This window comes from Narcine bancroftii, chromosome 2 (genome assembly GCF_036971445.1).
Source record: "Narcine bancroftii isolate sNarBan1 chromosome 2, sNarBan1.hap1, whole genome shotgun sequence".
Taxonomy (NCBI): Eukaryota; Metazoa; Chordata; class Chondrichthyes; order Torpediniformes; family Narcinidae; genus Narcine; species Narcine bancroftii.
The window spans coordinates 374,398,548-374,416,920 of record NC_091470.1 but is presented as its reverse complement, the minus strand read 5'-3'; the positions used below and the strand labels follow the sequence as shown (position 1 = coordinate 374,416,920).

Here is an 18,373-nt window from a genome sequence, read left to right as displayed (position 1 = left end):
CTCTCCCTTTCCTCAGCCCTGCCCTGTGCTGAATTCTGACTTTTTCCTAACTGTGTTTGGGAAGATCAGAACTTTTTCATTTGACAAAATATTCTTTAAACTGTTGTGGTTAAAAAAACCAGGCCTACCTATTTTTTAATGATAAAACACTAATTCTTCACTTGTAAATCTGCAGGGGTCACCTACTGCATCTGGTCTTCCCGCTGTGGTCTCCTCTACATCGGAGAGACTGGACGCAGACTGGGGGATTGCTTCACTGAGCACCTCGGCTCTGTGACAGGGACCTCCTAGTGACCGACCATTTTAGTTCTGTGTCCCACTCCCATTCTTACTGGCCTCATACTGTCTCACCAAGCCCACCCATAAATTGGAGAAGCAATACCTAATTTTTCATCTGGACCCTCTCTAACCAGACGGCATCAACATCAACTCTCCAGTTTCTGCTAACCCACTCCCCTCCCTTCCCCATCCATCCAGCTCTACACCCCCTTCTCCATTCACAGAGACACCCCCTTCCCCCATTTGCTTCTGTGCCCTCCTTCCCTTACCCACCTATTACCTCCTGCCTGTGGACCTCACTCCTCCTCCTGCCCCTCCCCCCATCATTCTGTTCAGGTACCTTCCCCCATTTTGATAAAGGGCTCATGCCCACAATGGAGGTTCTGCCTCATTATCTTGGTGATATAAAGGGCACTGTTTGACCTGCTGAGCTTTGAGTTCTCTTGGCTGAATCTCCCAATAGCGTAGGGTTTCCTTCACAGCGTCTTTATAACACTTGCATGGATGAAATTGAGGACTGCTTCCAGTCTCCAGTTGACCATAGAACAGCTGGCAAGGCAGCTGGTGGTCATGCATTCTGATGACATGTCCCACCCACTGTATGATAAGGGACTCAATGCTGGAGGACTTTGCGCAACCCAAGTCCTCCAGGTTGGAGACTCAGACTTACCCACGATGCCATGGGTGGAACGGAGGGCACGCATATGCAATTTCTCCAGTTTGTTGTGACGTTGGTACAGAGTCCAGGTCTCATATCCGTATAGGGGAGAAGGGATGACCACAGCTCTGAAGACCTCCACTTTGGTGGAGTTGCAGACATAGTGTTGATTGAGCACTCTGATTCACAGCCTCCCCACAGCCTGGCTGGCATTGCTGATCCTGGAGCCATTTCTTTGTCCAAAGGCCCATCACTTGAGATGATGCTCGCAAAGTATTTAAAGCTATCCACCTTCGGTCACCACCTGATGCTCAACTCTCAACTGTCACTCCAAGTCATTGTAGCAGGCCACACCCTAGTAAATCATGTCAGCAGATGGGCTAAACCAGTTGAGGGTAGCCAATGGTTCTTTGGTGAGGTAGGGGATCAGTCTATCCCAGCATGTGAAGTCTGGCGCTGGCAGATTGAACAGAAGAGAATGATTAATGGTCCAAGGGTCAAGAAGGCAGGCCTAGCAGGCATTGTTGAACTCTAAGAGCAGGACAAGACACTGAGACATCCCGAACATCCACTGCAGTGAGAGAGGGCTCCACCCGCAACAGTTGTATGTGCCACTGGATCAAGGTCTCTTCTGCTGAGAGTGGGATCGTCCCTGTGGTCTCTTCCACTGAGATTGGCATTGCCCCCATGGTCTCTTCTGCTGAGAGAGTGGGATTGCACCCGAGGTCACTTCGGCAGAGAAAATTGGATCGTCCCGTGGTCTCTTCCACTGAGAGTGGGATTGCCCTTGTGGTCTTTTCTACTGAGAGAGTGAGATCGCCCCAATGGTCTCTTCTATTTAGTGAGTGGGATCACCCCCGTGGTCTCTTTTACTGAGAGAGTGAGATCGCCCCCGTGGTCTCTTCTGCTGAGGGAACGGGATCGCCCCTGTGTTCCCTTTCGCTGAGAGAGTGGGATCGTCCCTGTGGTCTCTTCCGCTGAGAGAGTGGGACCACCCCTGTGCCATGGCTATTCCATTTAAAGCCCCATCGCACACAGAATCATCTCAGTTAATCCATCTCATCAAATCCTAGGGTGATAAAAAAAAAAAAAAAAAAAAAAATCCTAGGGTGATGGGGGAGTGGTGAAGCAACAGGTGGAGATGACCACTAGCAGTTTAGTCACAAACCTGCACGTAGGCGGCCTTTGTACCAGTGGTCATTCGTCTCTGTACCTGGGGCAGCAGAGATGCCCAGCATCATCCAGGGGGACTGGGCAGTCCTTTTTAGGACAGCACTGCCCACTCTCACATGAGGGAGGGGGTTAGAAAAGGTACCCCAAACATAGCAGCTTTTGGCTAGCTAAGCAAGGCTGGCGGAACATCTCTTTCGTGGTCAACACACAAAAAAAATGAATGAAAGAAAACTCATTTTTGGAGCCTAGACAGAGAGCAAGGTGGCAAGTCCTGCAAGTCAAACAGCGCTCATAGCGGCTGAACTTTGCTACTATCACATTGACATTGCTGCACTCAGTGAGACCTGGTTTGCAGACCAGGGGTCATTGCAGGAAGCAGTGAGTGGATATATGTTCTTTTGGAAAGGAAAACCACAGACTGACAACAGGATCCATGGAGTAGGTTTGGAAACCTGAAGAACATCGCTATCCTACCCATTGGAATCAATGAAGGTGTCATGAAGTTCCACTTCTCTTCTCACTAAGTCCCGGCACATCACCATGGTCAGGGTCGATGCACCAACTCTCCTGAGTTCAGACGAAGACCAGGAAAGTTTCTACGAGGACCTGGACCAGACTTTTTGGAAAATCCCTGCCAGCGGCAAACTCGTCATCTTGGGCGACTTCAATGCTAGGGTGGGGTAAGATAGTGACAACTGGGACGGAGACGGAGTGGGAAAACCAAACAAAAATGACCTGCTGCTTCTGAGTAAGTGAGCCGAGCACAACCTGTGCACCACTAACACAATGTTCAGACTGGCAGACAAGTCCAAAACAACTTGGACGCATCCTAGGTCCAAACACTGGCACCTACTTGACTATGTCATTGTACGCTGGCGTGACCTTCGAGACATCAGCATCACCCTGGCCATGTGAGGTGCTGAGTGCTGGACACATCACAGCTAGTTCGGTCGGTCCTCATCCTGCACGTAGCCCCTTTAGCATCATAAACAATCAAAGACTGTAGAATATCATTCAACATCGGCAGAATGAGATCCAGGTCAAGCCCAACGTTTTCAAGATGTGCTTTAATGAAAAACTCTCCAGCAATTTACCGCTTGTGGGAACCTTTTCTGAAAAGTGGCCACCGTCCAGAGACGTCATGACTCAGACTACAACAGCTATACTCGGAACAAAAACCCAAGGGCATCAAGATTGGTTTGATGAAAACCACAAGACCATTTTGGCAGCCCTTAGGGCCAAGAACAAGGCCTGTGGAGACTGGCAAAATAACCCGTCATCTGTCTCTAAGGAAGACAAGTTCCAACATCTGCCGTCCAGAGTACAGTGAAACTGCGAGGAATGAGAGACAAGTGGTGGCAGAGAAAGGCTGACCTGGTGGAACCAGAGAGGTTTTCAGAGCCATAAATTAAATTAAATCAAATCCAAAATGAATTAAATTAACCTTCCTCCCCCTCACCTTAAACACTTGTCCTCCAGTGAGTAATGCTTTAACCTGGGGAGAGCCAGACTGCCCACCCTATCAACACCTCTCATGCACCCAGTAGCCTGAATATGCATGAAGTTGTTTGATCTCGGAAGCTAATCAGGCTCAGTCCTTGGAGGGGAGACCACTCAGGGACACCAGGTGCTGCAGGTCTCTGTGAGGGGAACTGGACAAAGTGACTGCCTTACTTTTGACAAAAGTTAAAGAACATCATGTCTGTTACATTCTACATGTATTATTAAAAAAACATAGAAACATAGAAGATAGGAGCAGGAGTAGGTCATTCGGCCCTTCGAGCCTGTTCCGTCATTCAACGAGATCATGGCTGATCTTAAAGTTCAGTACCCCGTCCCCGCCTTCTCTCCGTAACCTTTAATACCCTTATACTGAAGAAATAGATCTTCTTAATATATATCTTATTAATGGAACCTTTACCTTATACACCATTATCAGGTCTCCTGTCAGCCTCTGACCTCCAGAGAAAATGATTCACATCTGTCCACCTCTCCCCACAACACATCCCCTCTAAATCAGGCAACATTCTGGTAAAACTCTTCTCCAGCCTTTCCAAAGCCCCCACATCCTTCCTGTAATTAATGGGCCGAGTGGTCAACTCCTGCTCCTATTTCTTATGTCCCTATGTTCTGGGGGTGTCCAGAATCACACAGTGTTCCAAGTGCACCCTGACCAAAGTTTATACCACACAATGTGACCTCCTTGTTTTTGTACTACAATGTACTATAGAAGTCCTATAGACCCTATGCTGGGGTCAGTGCCAAGGATCAGAGTCTGTGGCAGGGATCAGTGCTAGGGTTTCCTCTGTGTTCCCGCCATGTTTCCCAGCACGCCTCCCCCCCCTGGCCCCCCCCCCCCCCCCACATTCCCTGTTGGATGTGCTTGTAGCCATGTCTGTCTCACAGGTCGCTCTCCTCTCTGTGTGACGAGCTGATTGACCAGGGACTGTTGAAGCCCGTGCCCCATGTTCGACTGTCCAACTACCTGGGTGAGTGGACCCCACCCAGTGGACCCTGCACAGTGGACCCAATGCCCTGTCCTTCCGTCCCTCCCAGTCACATGTTCAAACCCAGCCCCTCCATCCCCACCAACTAACCGTGTGCCTCCACACAGGGGACATTGAGTTGAGCAGTGATCTGCATCCGGAACCTTCTCTGTATGACATCCGTCAGATCATCACAATGTACGCCATCCTGCCTCTGGGTGAGTGAGGGGCAATGGGTGGGATCACAGTGGGGAGGGGTTGGGAAGTGGGGATTGAGGGTGTGTGGGTGGGGGGGGGGGTTTTGGAGGGGTAAGGCAGATGAAGAGAACATGATTCATGATGATGTGGCCTGCCGGAGGGACAGATGGCAGCTCAATGTACCTGCACTTTGGTGCTGTGCATGGGACCGAGAAGGGGCTGGAGGTGGGGGGGCGGGGCGGGGGGCAGGTGTCTCACCACTGATCAGGGTCACAGCAGCACCCGGAGATGACAATGAGGGAGGATCAGCGACTGAGGCAGCACATGCAAGGTCTGCAGAAACTCAGCAGGTCACGCTGCATCCATGGAAATCAAAAGGTCAATGATTCGGCCCTAAACTGTTCTGAAGAATGAGACAGGAAAGGATAAGGCCACTGCAGGACAGGGGCGGGGGGCGGGGGGCGGGGGGCGGGGGGCGGGGGCAGGGGCGGGGGAGTACTCACAGTCGGGGAAGTGGGCGAGGCACTAAAGGAGCATTTTACATCAGTGTCCACCACGGGGAAGGTCACGGACAGAGACCGGATGGTGTGCGTTGGTCACCACAGAGATGGTCATGGACCGAGACAGGGAGATGTGAGTTTGTGTTCATCATGGGGAAGGTCACAGACAGAGGCAGGGAGTTGTGCGTTGGAGTTCACTACGGAGAATGTCACGGACAGAGACCAGGAGGTGTGCATTGGTGTCCACCATGGGGAAGGTCACGGACAGAGACCAGGAGGTGTGCGTTGGTGTCCACCATGGGGAAGGTCATGGACAGAGACCGGGAAGTGTGCATTGGTGTCCACCATGAGGAAGATCACGGACAGAGACAGGGAGGTGTGCGTTGGTGTCCATCATGGGGAAGGTTACGGACAGAGACCAGGAGGTGTGCATTGGTGTCCACCATGGGGAAGGTCACGGACAGAGACCGGGAGGTGTGCATTGGTGTCCACCATGGGGAAAGACACGGACAGAGAATGGGAGGTGTGCATTGGTGTCCACCATGGGGAAGGTCACGGACAGAGACCGGGAAGTGTGCATTGGTGTCCACCACGAGGAAGATCACGGACAGAGACAGGGAGGTGTGCATTGGTGTCTATCACGGGGAAGGTTACGGACAGAGACAGGGAGGTGTGCATTGGTGTCAACCATGGGGAAGGTCGCGGTTACGGACAGAGACAGGGAGGTGTACATTGATGTCCACCATGAGGAAGGTCACTGACTGAGACTGGGAGGTGTGCGTGGGTGTTCACCGCGGAGAAGGTCACGGGCTGGTCACTGGTTACCAGCAGCCCCTGAAAACCCCACTGGTCACCAGCAGCTGCCAGAAAAGGCCCCTCCAGACCCACTCTTTCACTTCTGTCTGTCAGTCAATCACCCCACACCACTACCATTCCTGTCACACCCTGTGCTCCCACCTTGTTTAGCAGCCACGTGTGTGACACCTTGTCAAGATACAAAGACTCTCCTTTGCCTGCCCTACTTGTTACTTCCTGAAGGATAATCTGCAAATTTGAGACCAGTCGTCCTCCCATCAGTGATCGGGAAACAATTAGAAAGAGGGAGGGGACAGGAATTAGGCAGTCAGGGTCAGGGGCAGATGAGGTGGTCTCATGCCCCTTCCCCCACTGAGGCCAAGCCAACCACATGCCTTCTTCAGCACCCTGTCTTCCGATGGGGCCAGTGAACCCCAAGCCCTTCCGCACATCAATGTCATGAACTGCGACCCTTCCCCTTTCTGACCTTCCAATGGGCCACACCTCATACTTGTCCAAATTACATTGCATCAGGGCCTGAATGGGGACTGGGTGACAGAAGCCTGGGACCAACCCTCTGTGTCTGTTACACAGGTTCCCAGGCTCTCCATGAGAAGGCCCCCCTGGTGAAGTCCATGCTCCTAGCTGGACCTCTGGGTGTGGGGAAGAAGATGCTGGTGCACTGTATCTGCACCGAGACCAGCGCAACCCTCTTCGACCTTTCAGCCAAGAACATTGCAGGCAAATACCCTGGCAAGGCTGGCTTACAGATGATGCTTCACATGGTCCTCAAGGTAGGGACTAGCACCCCCACTCACGCCAGGCTGCTGGAGCTGAGGGGGTGGAAGGGTTGAGAACTGAGGGCAGGAATGAGGGAAGAAGGGAAGGGAGGTGGAGTGAGATGTGGGTAGGGAGGGAGGGGAGAGGGGAACAGTGGGAGGGGAGCAGAGGAGAGGTGGAAGGGAGGAGAGAGAGAGGGGCAGGGAGGTAAGAAGAGGGGAATAGAGGGAGGGGAGAAGTGGATAGAGGGGAGAGGGAAGGGAGCTGGGAAGAGGAGAGAGAAGGAAAGTGGGGAGAAGGAGGGAAGCTGGGAGAGGAGAGAGGAGAGAGGAGAGAGGAGGGATGGGAGAGGCGACAGGGTTCCATCCTCTAACCTCTTTTCCTCCTCCATTCCTGGTAGCCACAAGTAAGGATTAGAGGGGACATCACTTTGTTCCATTGTTTTAAAAAAGGCTGTAAAAGAAACCCTGGAAATTACAGGCCGGTGATCCTGACATCAGTAGTAGGTAAATTATTGGAAGGTGCACTCAGAGATTTGATGTACAAGTATTTGGATGGCCAGAAACTGATTAGGGATGGTCAACTTGGTTTTGTGCATGGTAGGTCACGTTTAACCAATCTCATAGAGAGGTTACCAGGAAAGTTGATGAAGGGAACATAGATCACTACACAAAGTGCAGGCCCATTAGCCCTCTATGTTGCAGCCTCCACCACCATCCCCAAGAAGGCATTCCAGGCCCCCACAACTCGGTGTCTAAAAAAACGTATCCCTGACGTCTCCCCTTAATTTCCTTCCCTTCACTTTGTACACGCGTCCTCTGGTGTTTGCTGATCCTGCCCTGGGAAACAGGTGCTGGCCGTTCACCCTATCTATGCCTCTCAGAATCTTGTAGTCCTCTCTTAAGTCTCCTCTCATCCTTCTACGCTCCAAAGAGAAAAGTCCCAGCTCTGCTAACCTTGCCTCATGAGACTTGTTTCCCAGTCCAGGCAACATCCTGGTAAATCTCCTCTGCCCCCTCTCCACAACTTCCACATCCTTCCTGTAATGAGGGGGTGACCAGAACAGAACACAACACTCAGAGATTTGTAGAGTTGCAACGTGACCTCGTAACTCTTTTTTTTGAAAATGTTATTTAAATTTTTTATCCATACATGTAATCGTAGCCAAATATAAAATACTACTAATAATAATATTAATTGAATATTAATGTTGAGTCCATTGTACATAATGATGTAAAAAACCCCAACCCCCTCCACTCTAACCAAGCCCCAAGAAAAAGAAAGAAAGAGAGAAAAGTGAACAAGAATAGAGGCCTGGCTTCCAGAGGACACCCCTCACCACACGGCTCTGACCACTGACATCTTGGAATTCTTCCAAGGAGGTTAACGAAGTTCTCGGTTTAGGGAAAATATCTATAAATTAATTCCCACAATTTATAAATACGGCACCAAATTTTCAAAAATATATCACTTTTATTTCTCAAATTATAAGTAATCTTCTCAAGAGGAGCGCCTAGGTATGGAGCGTCTGGGTTCCATGGCTCCATACCCAGGCGGGGGTCAGATTTCCACGTCTGGGTTCCATCGCTCCATACACAGGTGGGGGTCTGATTTCCACGTCTGGGTTCCATCGCTCCATACCCAGGCGGGGGTCGGATTTCCACGTCTGGGTTCCATCACTCCATACCCAGGTAGGGGTCCGATTTCCACATCTGGGTTCCATCGCTCCATACCCAGGCGGGGGTCTGATATCCACGTCTGGGTTCCATCGCTCCATAGCCAGGTTGGGGTCTGATTTTCATGTTACTGCTACATTTTCTTGTTACTGCCAACTCAATCTTTACAAATTCTTTTTGGTGTATGGATAATTTCAATGTTGGTCTTATTCCCCTCAATATTACCTAGCAAAAATAACATTGGGTTTTGTGGGAGTTTAATTCCTGTAATCTGCCAAATTTATCCAAAAATGTCTCAGTTTAGGACTGGACAAAGTCAAATATAAAAAAAGCACCTAACTCCTGGTCACATTTCAAACACTGGTTCGATAAGTCTGATTTCAATCTATTTAACTTCTGTAGCGTGAGATATAATTGGTGTAAAAGTTATATTGAACTAATCTGTATGTAACATTTATAGTGTTTGTTATATTATCTTGACATAAATCTGACCAATTTTGTTTTTAAATGTTAATATTTAAATCCATCTCCCATCACTATCTGGACCTGTGGATCCCCTGATCAGAGTCCCCTTCTGCAATAAAGTGTACATAGCTGAAACAAATGTCTTTATATGTCCATTGTGAATCAGCATTTCCACATCACCACATTTCGATAATAACTTTGTTGGACCCAGTTTATCTCCTCTTTAAGCCCTGATTGATAATAAAAAAGGGTATTAGTTTGTATCCCATATTTATTTTATAATTGTTGAAATAACATTAAATTTCTTCCTGTAGGACAATCTTCTATATATCAACTTCCTTTCTGAGACCTAATGTTTAAAAATTGATGATCCATCAAGAATGGAATAATTGATTTTGGATTAGAGGCATTTTATGTGGGACAACCCCCTCATTCCAATTTCATTGTTTACCTTATTCCTGATATTAATGAAATGTTTCAGCAAAGCTGATTCCCTCTCCCCAAATATTAATTTTGGTTCCCATTAATATATAAAATCTTCTGTTATCCTCTCTCCTACTTTAGCAATTTCTATTTTAATCCATGCTGCCATTACTCCCTCTTAAAAAAAAATGAAGCAAAGAACCTAATTTGAACTGCCTTATAATAGTTTTTAAAATGTGGTAACTAAACCTCCTAACTCTAACTTCCATGCCAGTTTATCTAAATAAACTCTCGACATCTTACCCTTCCAAAGAAAGTTTCTCAGATATTTATTTAACTCTTGAAAATCTTTGGTGGTACCATTATTGGCAGTGTTTGAAATAGGTATTGTACTCTAGGGAATATATTCATTTTAACACAATTAAACCTACCCAATGATGTTATTGGTAACATCATCCACTTATTCAAATTTTCTTACGTAAAGGTGAATAATCCAATTGATAGAAGTTATTTAATTTATTATCTGCTTGTATCACTAAATATTTTATTCCATTCATCGGCCATTTAAATTGGGTGTCTCTTTGGCACTGAGTATAATCCCCCTACAGTGAGGGGCATAATTTCACTTTTATCCCAAATTATTTAATAACCTGATACTTTCACATATACCTGCAATGTTAAATATAATTTACATATTGAACCTACTGGCTCTGTCAAAAAAATCTCTTTTTACAAACCCTGTCTGATCCATATTTATCAACTTTGGTAAAAAATTCATCAGTCTATCAGCTAAAATTTTTACAATCATCTTATAATCTGCATTTATCAGTGAAATAGATCTATATGACAATAGATTTAAAGGATCTCTGTCTTTTAGTGATATTACCATTATTATAGCAGTATAAAAGATTCCAGGAGTGTGTGCATTTCCACCGTCTGGTGTTTCTTTTTTTCTTTGGCTTGGCTTTGCGGACGAAGATTTATGGAGGGGTAATGTCCACGTCAGCTGCAGGCTCATTTGTGGCTGACAAGTCCGACGCGGGACAGGCAGACGCGGTTGCAAGGGAAAATTAGTTGTTTGGGGTTGGGTGTTGGCTTTTTCCTCCTTTGTCTTTTGTCAGTGAGGTGGGCTCTGCGGTCTTCTTCAAAGGAGGTTGCTGCCCACCGAACTGTGAGGCACCAAGATGCACAGTTTGAGGCGAGATCAGCTCACTTGCAGTGGTCAATGTGGCAGGCACCAAGATATTTCTTTAGGCATTCCTTGTACCTCTTCTTTGGTGCACCTCTGTCACGGTGGCCAGTGGAGAGCTCGCCATATAACACGATCTTGGGAAGGTGATGGTCCTCCATTCTGGAGACATCACGTCAGGTCATGGTAGGTCACCATCTGGTGTAATACCTCCATAAAGGGAGGAATCAACAAATCTTTACATTCTTGATAAAATCTTCTCCTGGAGATCTATTTTGCTTTGTAATGAGCTCAATGCTCTCTCACCTCCATTGGGGCAAAGGCGCATCCAGCTATGCTTGCTCTTGTAAACTTAACCTTGGGAACCTGATTTGTCACAAAAGTCCTCTATTTTGCTATCCTCCCTCTGCAACTCCAAATGATAGAGCTGAGAAGAAAATTGCTCAAAAACATTGTTAATTTCTTGAGGTTTATAAGTGGTCGCATTCAATTCCAACTTTAATTGCATTAATCATTCTTGAAACTTGTTCTGTTTTCAACTGCCAAATGAGGACCTTCTGGGCCCTTTCACCCAACTCATACTATCTCTCCTTAATTCCCATTATTCCTCTCTCTGCTCTGTGTGCGTAATGTGTTACACTGAAGTTTCTTATTTCTAAGCCTCCAACGTTTTTCCTCAGATGTCGTATTTGCAGATCTTTTTCTAAACATGTTATCTCTTTCTCCAATTGGTCTACCTCTTTCATATAGTTCTTAATTTTAGAAGTATAACATCAATTTTCCTCTTAAATCTGCTTCCATCACATCCCATAAAATAAATTTATCATTAACCAAATTAGTATTAGTCTCAAAAAAGATTTAAATTGGTGTTCTGACAAAAATATGACATTTTTAATAATATTGAATTGAATTACCATCTATAAATTGATTCTTCTTTATCTGACATTGTGACTATCACCAACAAAGGGGAATGATCTGTTAAGATTGTTGCTTTATAATCAACTTGGTTAATTCTACCTTGGGGATGTGCTGATATTAAGATTAAATCTATCCTCAAATAACAATCATGTCTATTTGAATAAAAAGAGTTATCTCTCTCTCTCTCTCTCTCGGATGAATTATTCTCCATATGTCTATTAAATTCAAGTCTTTCATTAATGTCAAGTTGGCTTTTGCTGCCTTTGCCCTCATTATTACTCTAGTTGATCTATCTAAAACTGGGTCTAGACAAAAATTAAAATCCCCACCTATTAATATATTCTAGGAACATAGGAACATAGGAAGTAGGAACAGGAGTAGGCCAAAAATGGCCCATCGAGCCTGCTCTGCCATTCAATACGATCATGGCTGATCTAATTTATGACCTAACTCCACCTACCTGCCTTCTCCCCAGATCCCCTAATTCCTCTAGCATGTAAAAATTTATCTAACCGAATTTTAAATATGTTTAATGAGGCAGCCTCAACCACTTCCCTGGATAGAGAATTCCAAACATTCACTACTCTCTGGGAAAAACTATTTTTCCTCATCTCTGTCCTAAATCTACTCTCCCGAATCTTGACACTGTGTCCTCTCGTTTTAGTTTCCCCGGCCAGCTCAAAAAACCTTCCTACATCTATCCTATCCATACCCTTCATAATCCTATATGTTTCTATAAGATCTCCTCTCATTCTTCTGAACTCGAGCGAATACAATCCTAGACGATTTAATCTTTCACCATAAGTCAACCCCTTCATCCCAGGGATCAGCCTAGTAAACCTCCTCTGGACCATCTCCAAAGCCAGTACATCCTTCCTCAAATATGGAGACCAGAACTGGACTCAGTACTCCAGGTGCGGTCTCACCAGTACCTTATACAGTTGCAACATTACCTCCCTACCCCTGAATTCAATTCCTCTAGCGATGAAGGCCAACATTCCATTTGCCTTCTTAATAACCTGCTGCACCTGCAACCTAACTTTTTGCAATTCATGCACAAGCCCTCCCAAGTCCCTCTGCACAACCGCATGCTGTAGTTTTTCACCCTTTAAATAATATTCAGCTCTTTTATTTTTCTTGCCAAAGTGGATCACCTCACACTTACTAACATTGTACTCCATCTGCCAGACCTTTGCCCACTCATCCAGCTTAACTCTATCCCTCTACAGACTCTCCACATCCTCATTAAAATTTGCTCTTCCACTCAATTTGGTGTCATCTGCAAACTTGGCTACATCACATTTTGTCCCCTCCTCCAAGTCATCAATGTAAATGATGAACAGTTGTGGGCCTAACACTGACCCCTGCGGCACCCCACTTACCACTCTCTGCCAACCTGAAAAAACTCCCATTTATCCCGACTCTCTGCCTCCTGTCAGACAACCAATTTTCAATCCAGGCCTACATCCCTTCTTAAAAAGTGGCGTGACATTTGCTGTCTTCCAGTCTGCCTGGACCTGCCCAGAATCCAAGGAATTTTGGTCTATGACCATCAGTGCATCAACTCTAACTTCTGCCATTTCGTTCAGAATCCTTGGATGCATATCATCAGGACCAGGTGATTTGTCTGGCTTTAGTCCCATTAGTTTCTCCATCACTACTTCCTTTGTAACAACTATTTTATCAAGGCCCTCCCCAACATTCGCATCCTTAACTGTGCACTTGGGCATGCTGGACGTGTCTTCCACCGTGAAGACTGACACAAAATATTTGTTTAATGCCTCGGCCATTTCCTCATTTTTTGCTACCAGTTTTCCTTTCTCATCCTCCAAGCGTCCTATGTTAACTCTGGCCACCCTCTTCCGTTTTATATATTTATAAAATTTTTTGCTTTCTGTTTTTATATTTTGTGCCAATTTACTTTCATAATCCTTTTTCCCATTTCTTATTACCTGCTTTGTAACCCCTTGTTGTCTCTTAAAGTTATCCCAATCTTCCAGTTTCCCTCTGCTCTTTGCAGCTTTGAACACCTGCGCCTTCAATTTTATGCTCTCCTTTATTTCCTTTGTTAACCACGGTTGATTTTTCCCTCCCTTGCTGCCCTTTTTCCTGACCGGAATCTATTTTTGTTGAGCATTACAAAATATTTCTTTGAAAATCTTCCACTGTTCCTCAACTGTTTCATCAATGAGCTTGTGCTCACAGTCCACTCTGCCCTATTCCTCCCTCATCCTATGCTAGTCACCCCTGTTTAACCATAATATATTAGTTTTAGATCTATTTCCCCTTCCATCTGAATGAGAAATTCAATCCTACTGTGATCGCTATTTCCCAGAGGGTCTCTGACTATTACATCATTTACTCTACCTATCTCATTGCACAACACGAGATCCAGGAGAGCATTTTGACTTGTGGGTTCCTTAACATGCTGCTCAAGAAAGCTATCGCGGATGCATTCTATGAAGTCCTCTTCCAGACTCCCATGACCAACTTGATTTTCCCAATCTATGTGGAAGTTAAAGACCCCCATGACGACTGCCGTATCATTATGACATGACTCACTTATCTCTCTATTTATTTCCTGTGCCATTAAACTATTGTTATTTGGTGGGTGATAGATAACTCCCACCAATAATTTTTTCCCTTTGCTATTCTTTATCTCTACCAAATGGACTCAACATTATGCTCTTTAGATCTTATATCATTCCTCACTACTACCTGGAGCTCCTCTTTGATTAAGAGTGCAACTCCACCTCCCTTACCATCCTGTCTATCTCTTTGCACCACCTGATACCCTTGAAAGTTTAATTCCCATTTAGGGTCACCTTGTAGCCATGTTTCCGTGATGGCGACCCAATCACCGGCATGGGTACCGATTTGGGCCTCAAGTTCACTAACCTTATTTCTAATACTGCGGGCATTCAGATAAAGTGCCCTAATGCTCTTTGTCCTTGTAATATCTAGTGACTTCCGTAACCTTTCCTTTGGATTTTTCTGCCCACTATTTTTCTTGCTAATTTTCTGAACACTCTCATTGACCTGAAAACTCACTGCACCATCTGATCTTTTACTTTCTCCTCCCAACATTACTTTTCCTGGCCATGACTTGATCTTCCCTACCCTTTTCCCTATCACTCTGTTGTGCTTCTGCCAAATTGAGAAATGTTTCTTGTATAAATTTTTCTTCATCCACATTCAGTGCATACATGTTCATAAGGGTCCAAAACTCGGAAAATATTGGACAATGTATCATAACATATCTCCCTGCAGGGTCCATTACTTTATTCTGGGTCATAACCAGAAGGGTTTATCAAGATTGCCATTCCACTTGCTTTTGAATTGATGAAGAAGATGGGATATACCCTACCCAATCTCATTTTAATTTCTGATGCTTTGTTTCAATTAAACGAGTCTCTTGCAAAAAAGCTATATCTACTCTCAAATATAACCATATATAATGATTACAGCACAGAATTCGCCCTTCTGGTCCATGCCGAACACCATTTCCCACTTAGTCCCATTAACCTGCACCCAGCCCATAACCCTCCACACCTCTATCATCCATATACCTATCCAACCTTTCCTTAAATATTAAAATCGAACCTGCATTCCACACCCCCAAACCCCTTTGAGTGAAGAAATTCCCCCTTATGTTTCCCCTAAACCTTTCCTCTAGTATGAATCTCCCCCACTCACAATGGAAAAAGCCCGTCCACATTAACTCTATATGTCCCCCTCATAATGTTAAATATCTCTATCAAATCACCTCTCAATTTTCTGCGCTCTAGGGGATAAAGTCCCAGCCTGCTCAACTGTTCCCTGTAACTCAAACCCTGAAACCCAGGCCACATTCTTTTAAATCTTCTCTCTACTCTCTCTATTCTCCTTATGTCCTTCCTATAATTTGGCAACCAAAACTGCTCACAATATTCCAAATTTGCCCTACACAACTTCAACATGACATCCAAACTCCTGTACCCAATACTCTGATTTATGAAAGCCAATGTACCACCCTATCTACACGTGACTCCACTTTCAGGGAATTATGTACCAGAATTCCTATATCCCTTTGTTCTACTCCACTCCTCAACTGTCTCCCATTTAACATGTATGAGCTTTGCTGATTGGTCCCACCAAATGTAGAACCTCACATTTATCAATATTAATCTCCATCCGCCATCTTCCAGCCCACTCTTCTAACTGGCCTTTATCCCACTGCAGGCCTTTATAACCTTCTTCAATGTCCACAACACCACCAATCTTGGTATCATCTGCATGCTTACTAATCCAATTTACCATCCTATCGTCTAGATCATTATATAACAAACAACAATGGACCCAGTACCGATCCCTGAGGCAAATCCACTAGTCACCGGCCTCCAATTTGACAATTTTCCACCACTACTCTCTGGCATCTCCCATCCAACCATTGTTGAATCCATTTCATGACTTTAACATTAATACCTAATGATTGAACCTCACTAACTAACCTCTTCTGCAGAACCTTGTCAAAGGCCTTATTAAAGTTCATATAGACAACATCCACAGCCTTCTCCTCATCAACCTTTCAGAATCAGCGTCATGAGCAAGTCATGAAATTCAGTGTTTAGCGGCAGCGTCACAGAGCAAACATTCATATTATAACCATCTTACAACATTACTATATAAAAATAAAAATACTAGTGCACTAAAAGTGAGGCTGTGTCTTTGGTTCATTGATTATTCAGGAATCCGATGGTTGGGGGTGGGGGGGGGAGAAGCTATCCTTTTGCCGCTGAGCGTCTATCTTTAGGCTCCTGTAACTTTACCCCGATGGCAGCAGATTGAAGAGGGCATGGCCTGGATGGTGGGATCTTTGAGGTTAGAGGCTGTATTTTTAAGACATCCATTCATGTTGATGTCCTCGATGGAGTGAAGTCTGGTGCCTGTGATGTCACAGGTCGAGTTAACAACCCTCTGGAGTTTATTCTTGCCCTGAGAGTTGGAGACTCCATTCCAGGAAGTGATGCAACCAGCCAGAATATTCTCCCCGGGACACCTGGAGAGTTCACGAGAGTCTTCAGTGACATACCGAATCTCCTCAAACGCCTCACAAAGTATAGCCACTGGCGAGCCTTGTTCGTGGTTGCATCAATGTGGAGGCTCCAGGACAGATCCTCGGAGATGTTGACCCCCAGGAATTTGAGGTTGTTTACCCTCTCCACAACTGAGCCCTCGATGAGGACTGGGTCGTGCTCCAGTGACTTCCTCCTGAAGTCTACAATCATCTTGATTTTGTTGTCATTGACCACAAGGTTGTTGCTATTACACCATTCAAAGAGCTGATCTATCTCCCTCCTGTAGATTTCCACATTGCCATTTATGATTCTGCCGACCACTGTGGTGTCATCTTCAAACTTGTCGATGGCCTTGAAATTGTGCCTGGCCACTCAGTCAAGTGTGTATAATGAGTAGAGCAATGGGGTAAGCACACATCCTTGGGATGCACCTGTGTTGATGATCAGTGAGGAGGAGATGCTGTTTCCAATTCATACTGACTGTTGTCTTCCGATGAGGAAGTCAAGGATCCAGTTGCAGAGGTGAGTATAGAGGCCCAAAGTATGTAGCTTCTTGACCAGCACTGAGGGAATAATGGTATTGAAGGGTGAGCTGTAGTCTCTTAAGAGCAGCCCTACGAATGAATTGTTGTTTTTGAGCTGATCCAGAGCTTAGTGGAGAACCAGTGATACTGCATCTGCTGTGGAGCAATTGTGACGATCGGCAAATTGCAGTGGGTCCAGATCTTTGTTTAGGTATGTGTTAATTATGGCCATGAACAGCCTATCAAAGTATTTCATCACAGTAGAAGTTAGTGCTACTGGGCAGTTGTGTTACGATATTCACCGGGACAAATGGTAACTTAAACAAAAGTTGCTTTTAATTATCTTTAAACATAAAAATAGAATCACACTTTAACTTAAATAACCAAACTTAACCCCCTTCTAATTCTAAGTGCACGTGTATATAACGTGTGTGTAAGTTCAGAAAAGTTCTTTGGTTCACAGTCCAATCTCACTTCTCATTCCTCCAAGTTCACTGACTGTAGGCAATTCTTATTCTGTGCACAGAATTTAACATTTGTAAAGTTCACCAAGCTTTGGTGCTTGAAAGGGAAATGGTTACCGCTCAGGAAGGTTCTTGTCAGTATTCAGAGAGAGATTTGTTGTATGTTTGCTTCCATCAGCCACTCCAGTGTCTTGCTGATGAAACTTTCCTCTTCAGGGTTCTCCAGATGATAACCTCTTTCTTTCAGGTCACCACAGAGTTCCTTTTTGTTTCTCTTATTTCAAATGAAACATTAGGCAGCCAGTCCTCTCCTCTTGCATGAACCACAAGGACTTTGATCAGGCTGAACTAAGCACTTACAAACCCATCTTCCAAATGGGGTTTTCCACAAGCTGCAGCAACATCTTGGAATTCTTCTGATCTGTGTACGTGCGTCTTCCCGCACACGCGCAGTTCAGTGACGTCTTCAACGCCGTTACCCCTCAGAAGCAGCTGTGATGACACTGTGGAGCATCTATTGGCCCCTGTAGGGGCCCAACTCACCCGGGAGGAACTCTTACCCCAATTCCCGAATCCATGGAAACGGTAGGCCTTGTTCTTTCTCTTTTCAATGTTCTCGTTGCGTTTCCGATGGGCCAGCGATGTTCTTTCCTTTCTTGGGTGACATTCTTAGATCATTGTAATGTAATTTTTAAACACGTTTGGTTTAAAGTACTTTACTTATTTAGCATTCTTTAAAGCAATTCCGAAAAGAGTCAGATTTCCACTTCCTGACTCTACTGTGTCAT

At 45.3% G+C, this 18,373-nt stretch overlaps 1 protein-coding gene across 1 annotated transcript in view; it reads left to right on the top strand.

The window, feature by feature from the left end:
• Positions 1-18,373, top strand: part of LOC138753143 (dynein regulatory complex protein 11-like) — a 55,449-nt gene that overhangs the window by 32,409 nt on the left and 4,667 nt on the right. Inside the window, exons 10-12 of the mRNA XM_069915717.1 lie at positions 4,517-4,599; positions 4,725-4,814; positions 6,684-6,883. Coding sequence (XP_069771818.1) covers positions 4,517-4,599; positions 4,725-4,814; positions 6,684-6,883 — 373 coding nt within the window. The remainder of the gene's footprint in view (positions 1-4,516; positions 4,600-4,724; positions 4,815-6,683; positions 6,884-18,373) is intronic.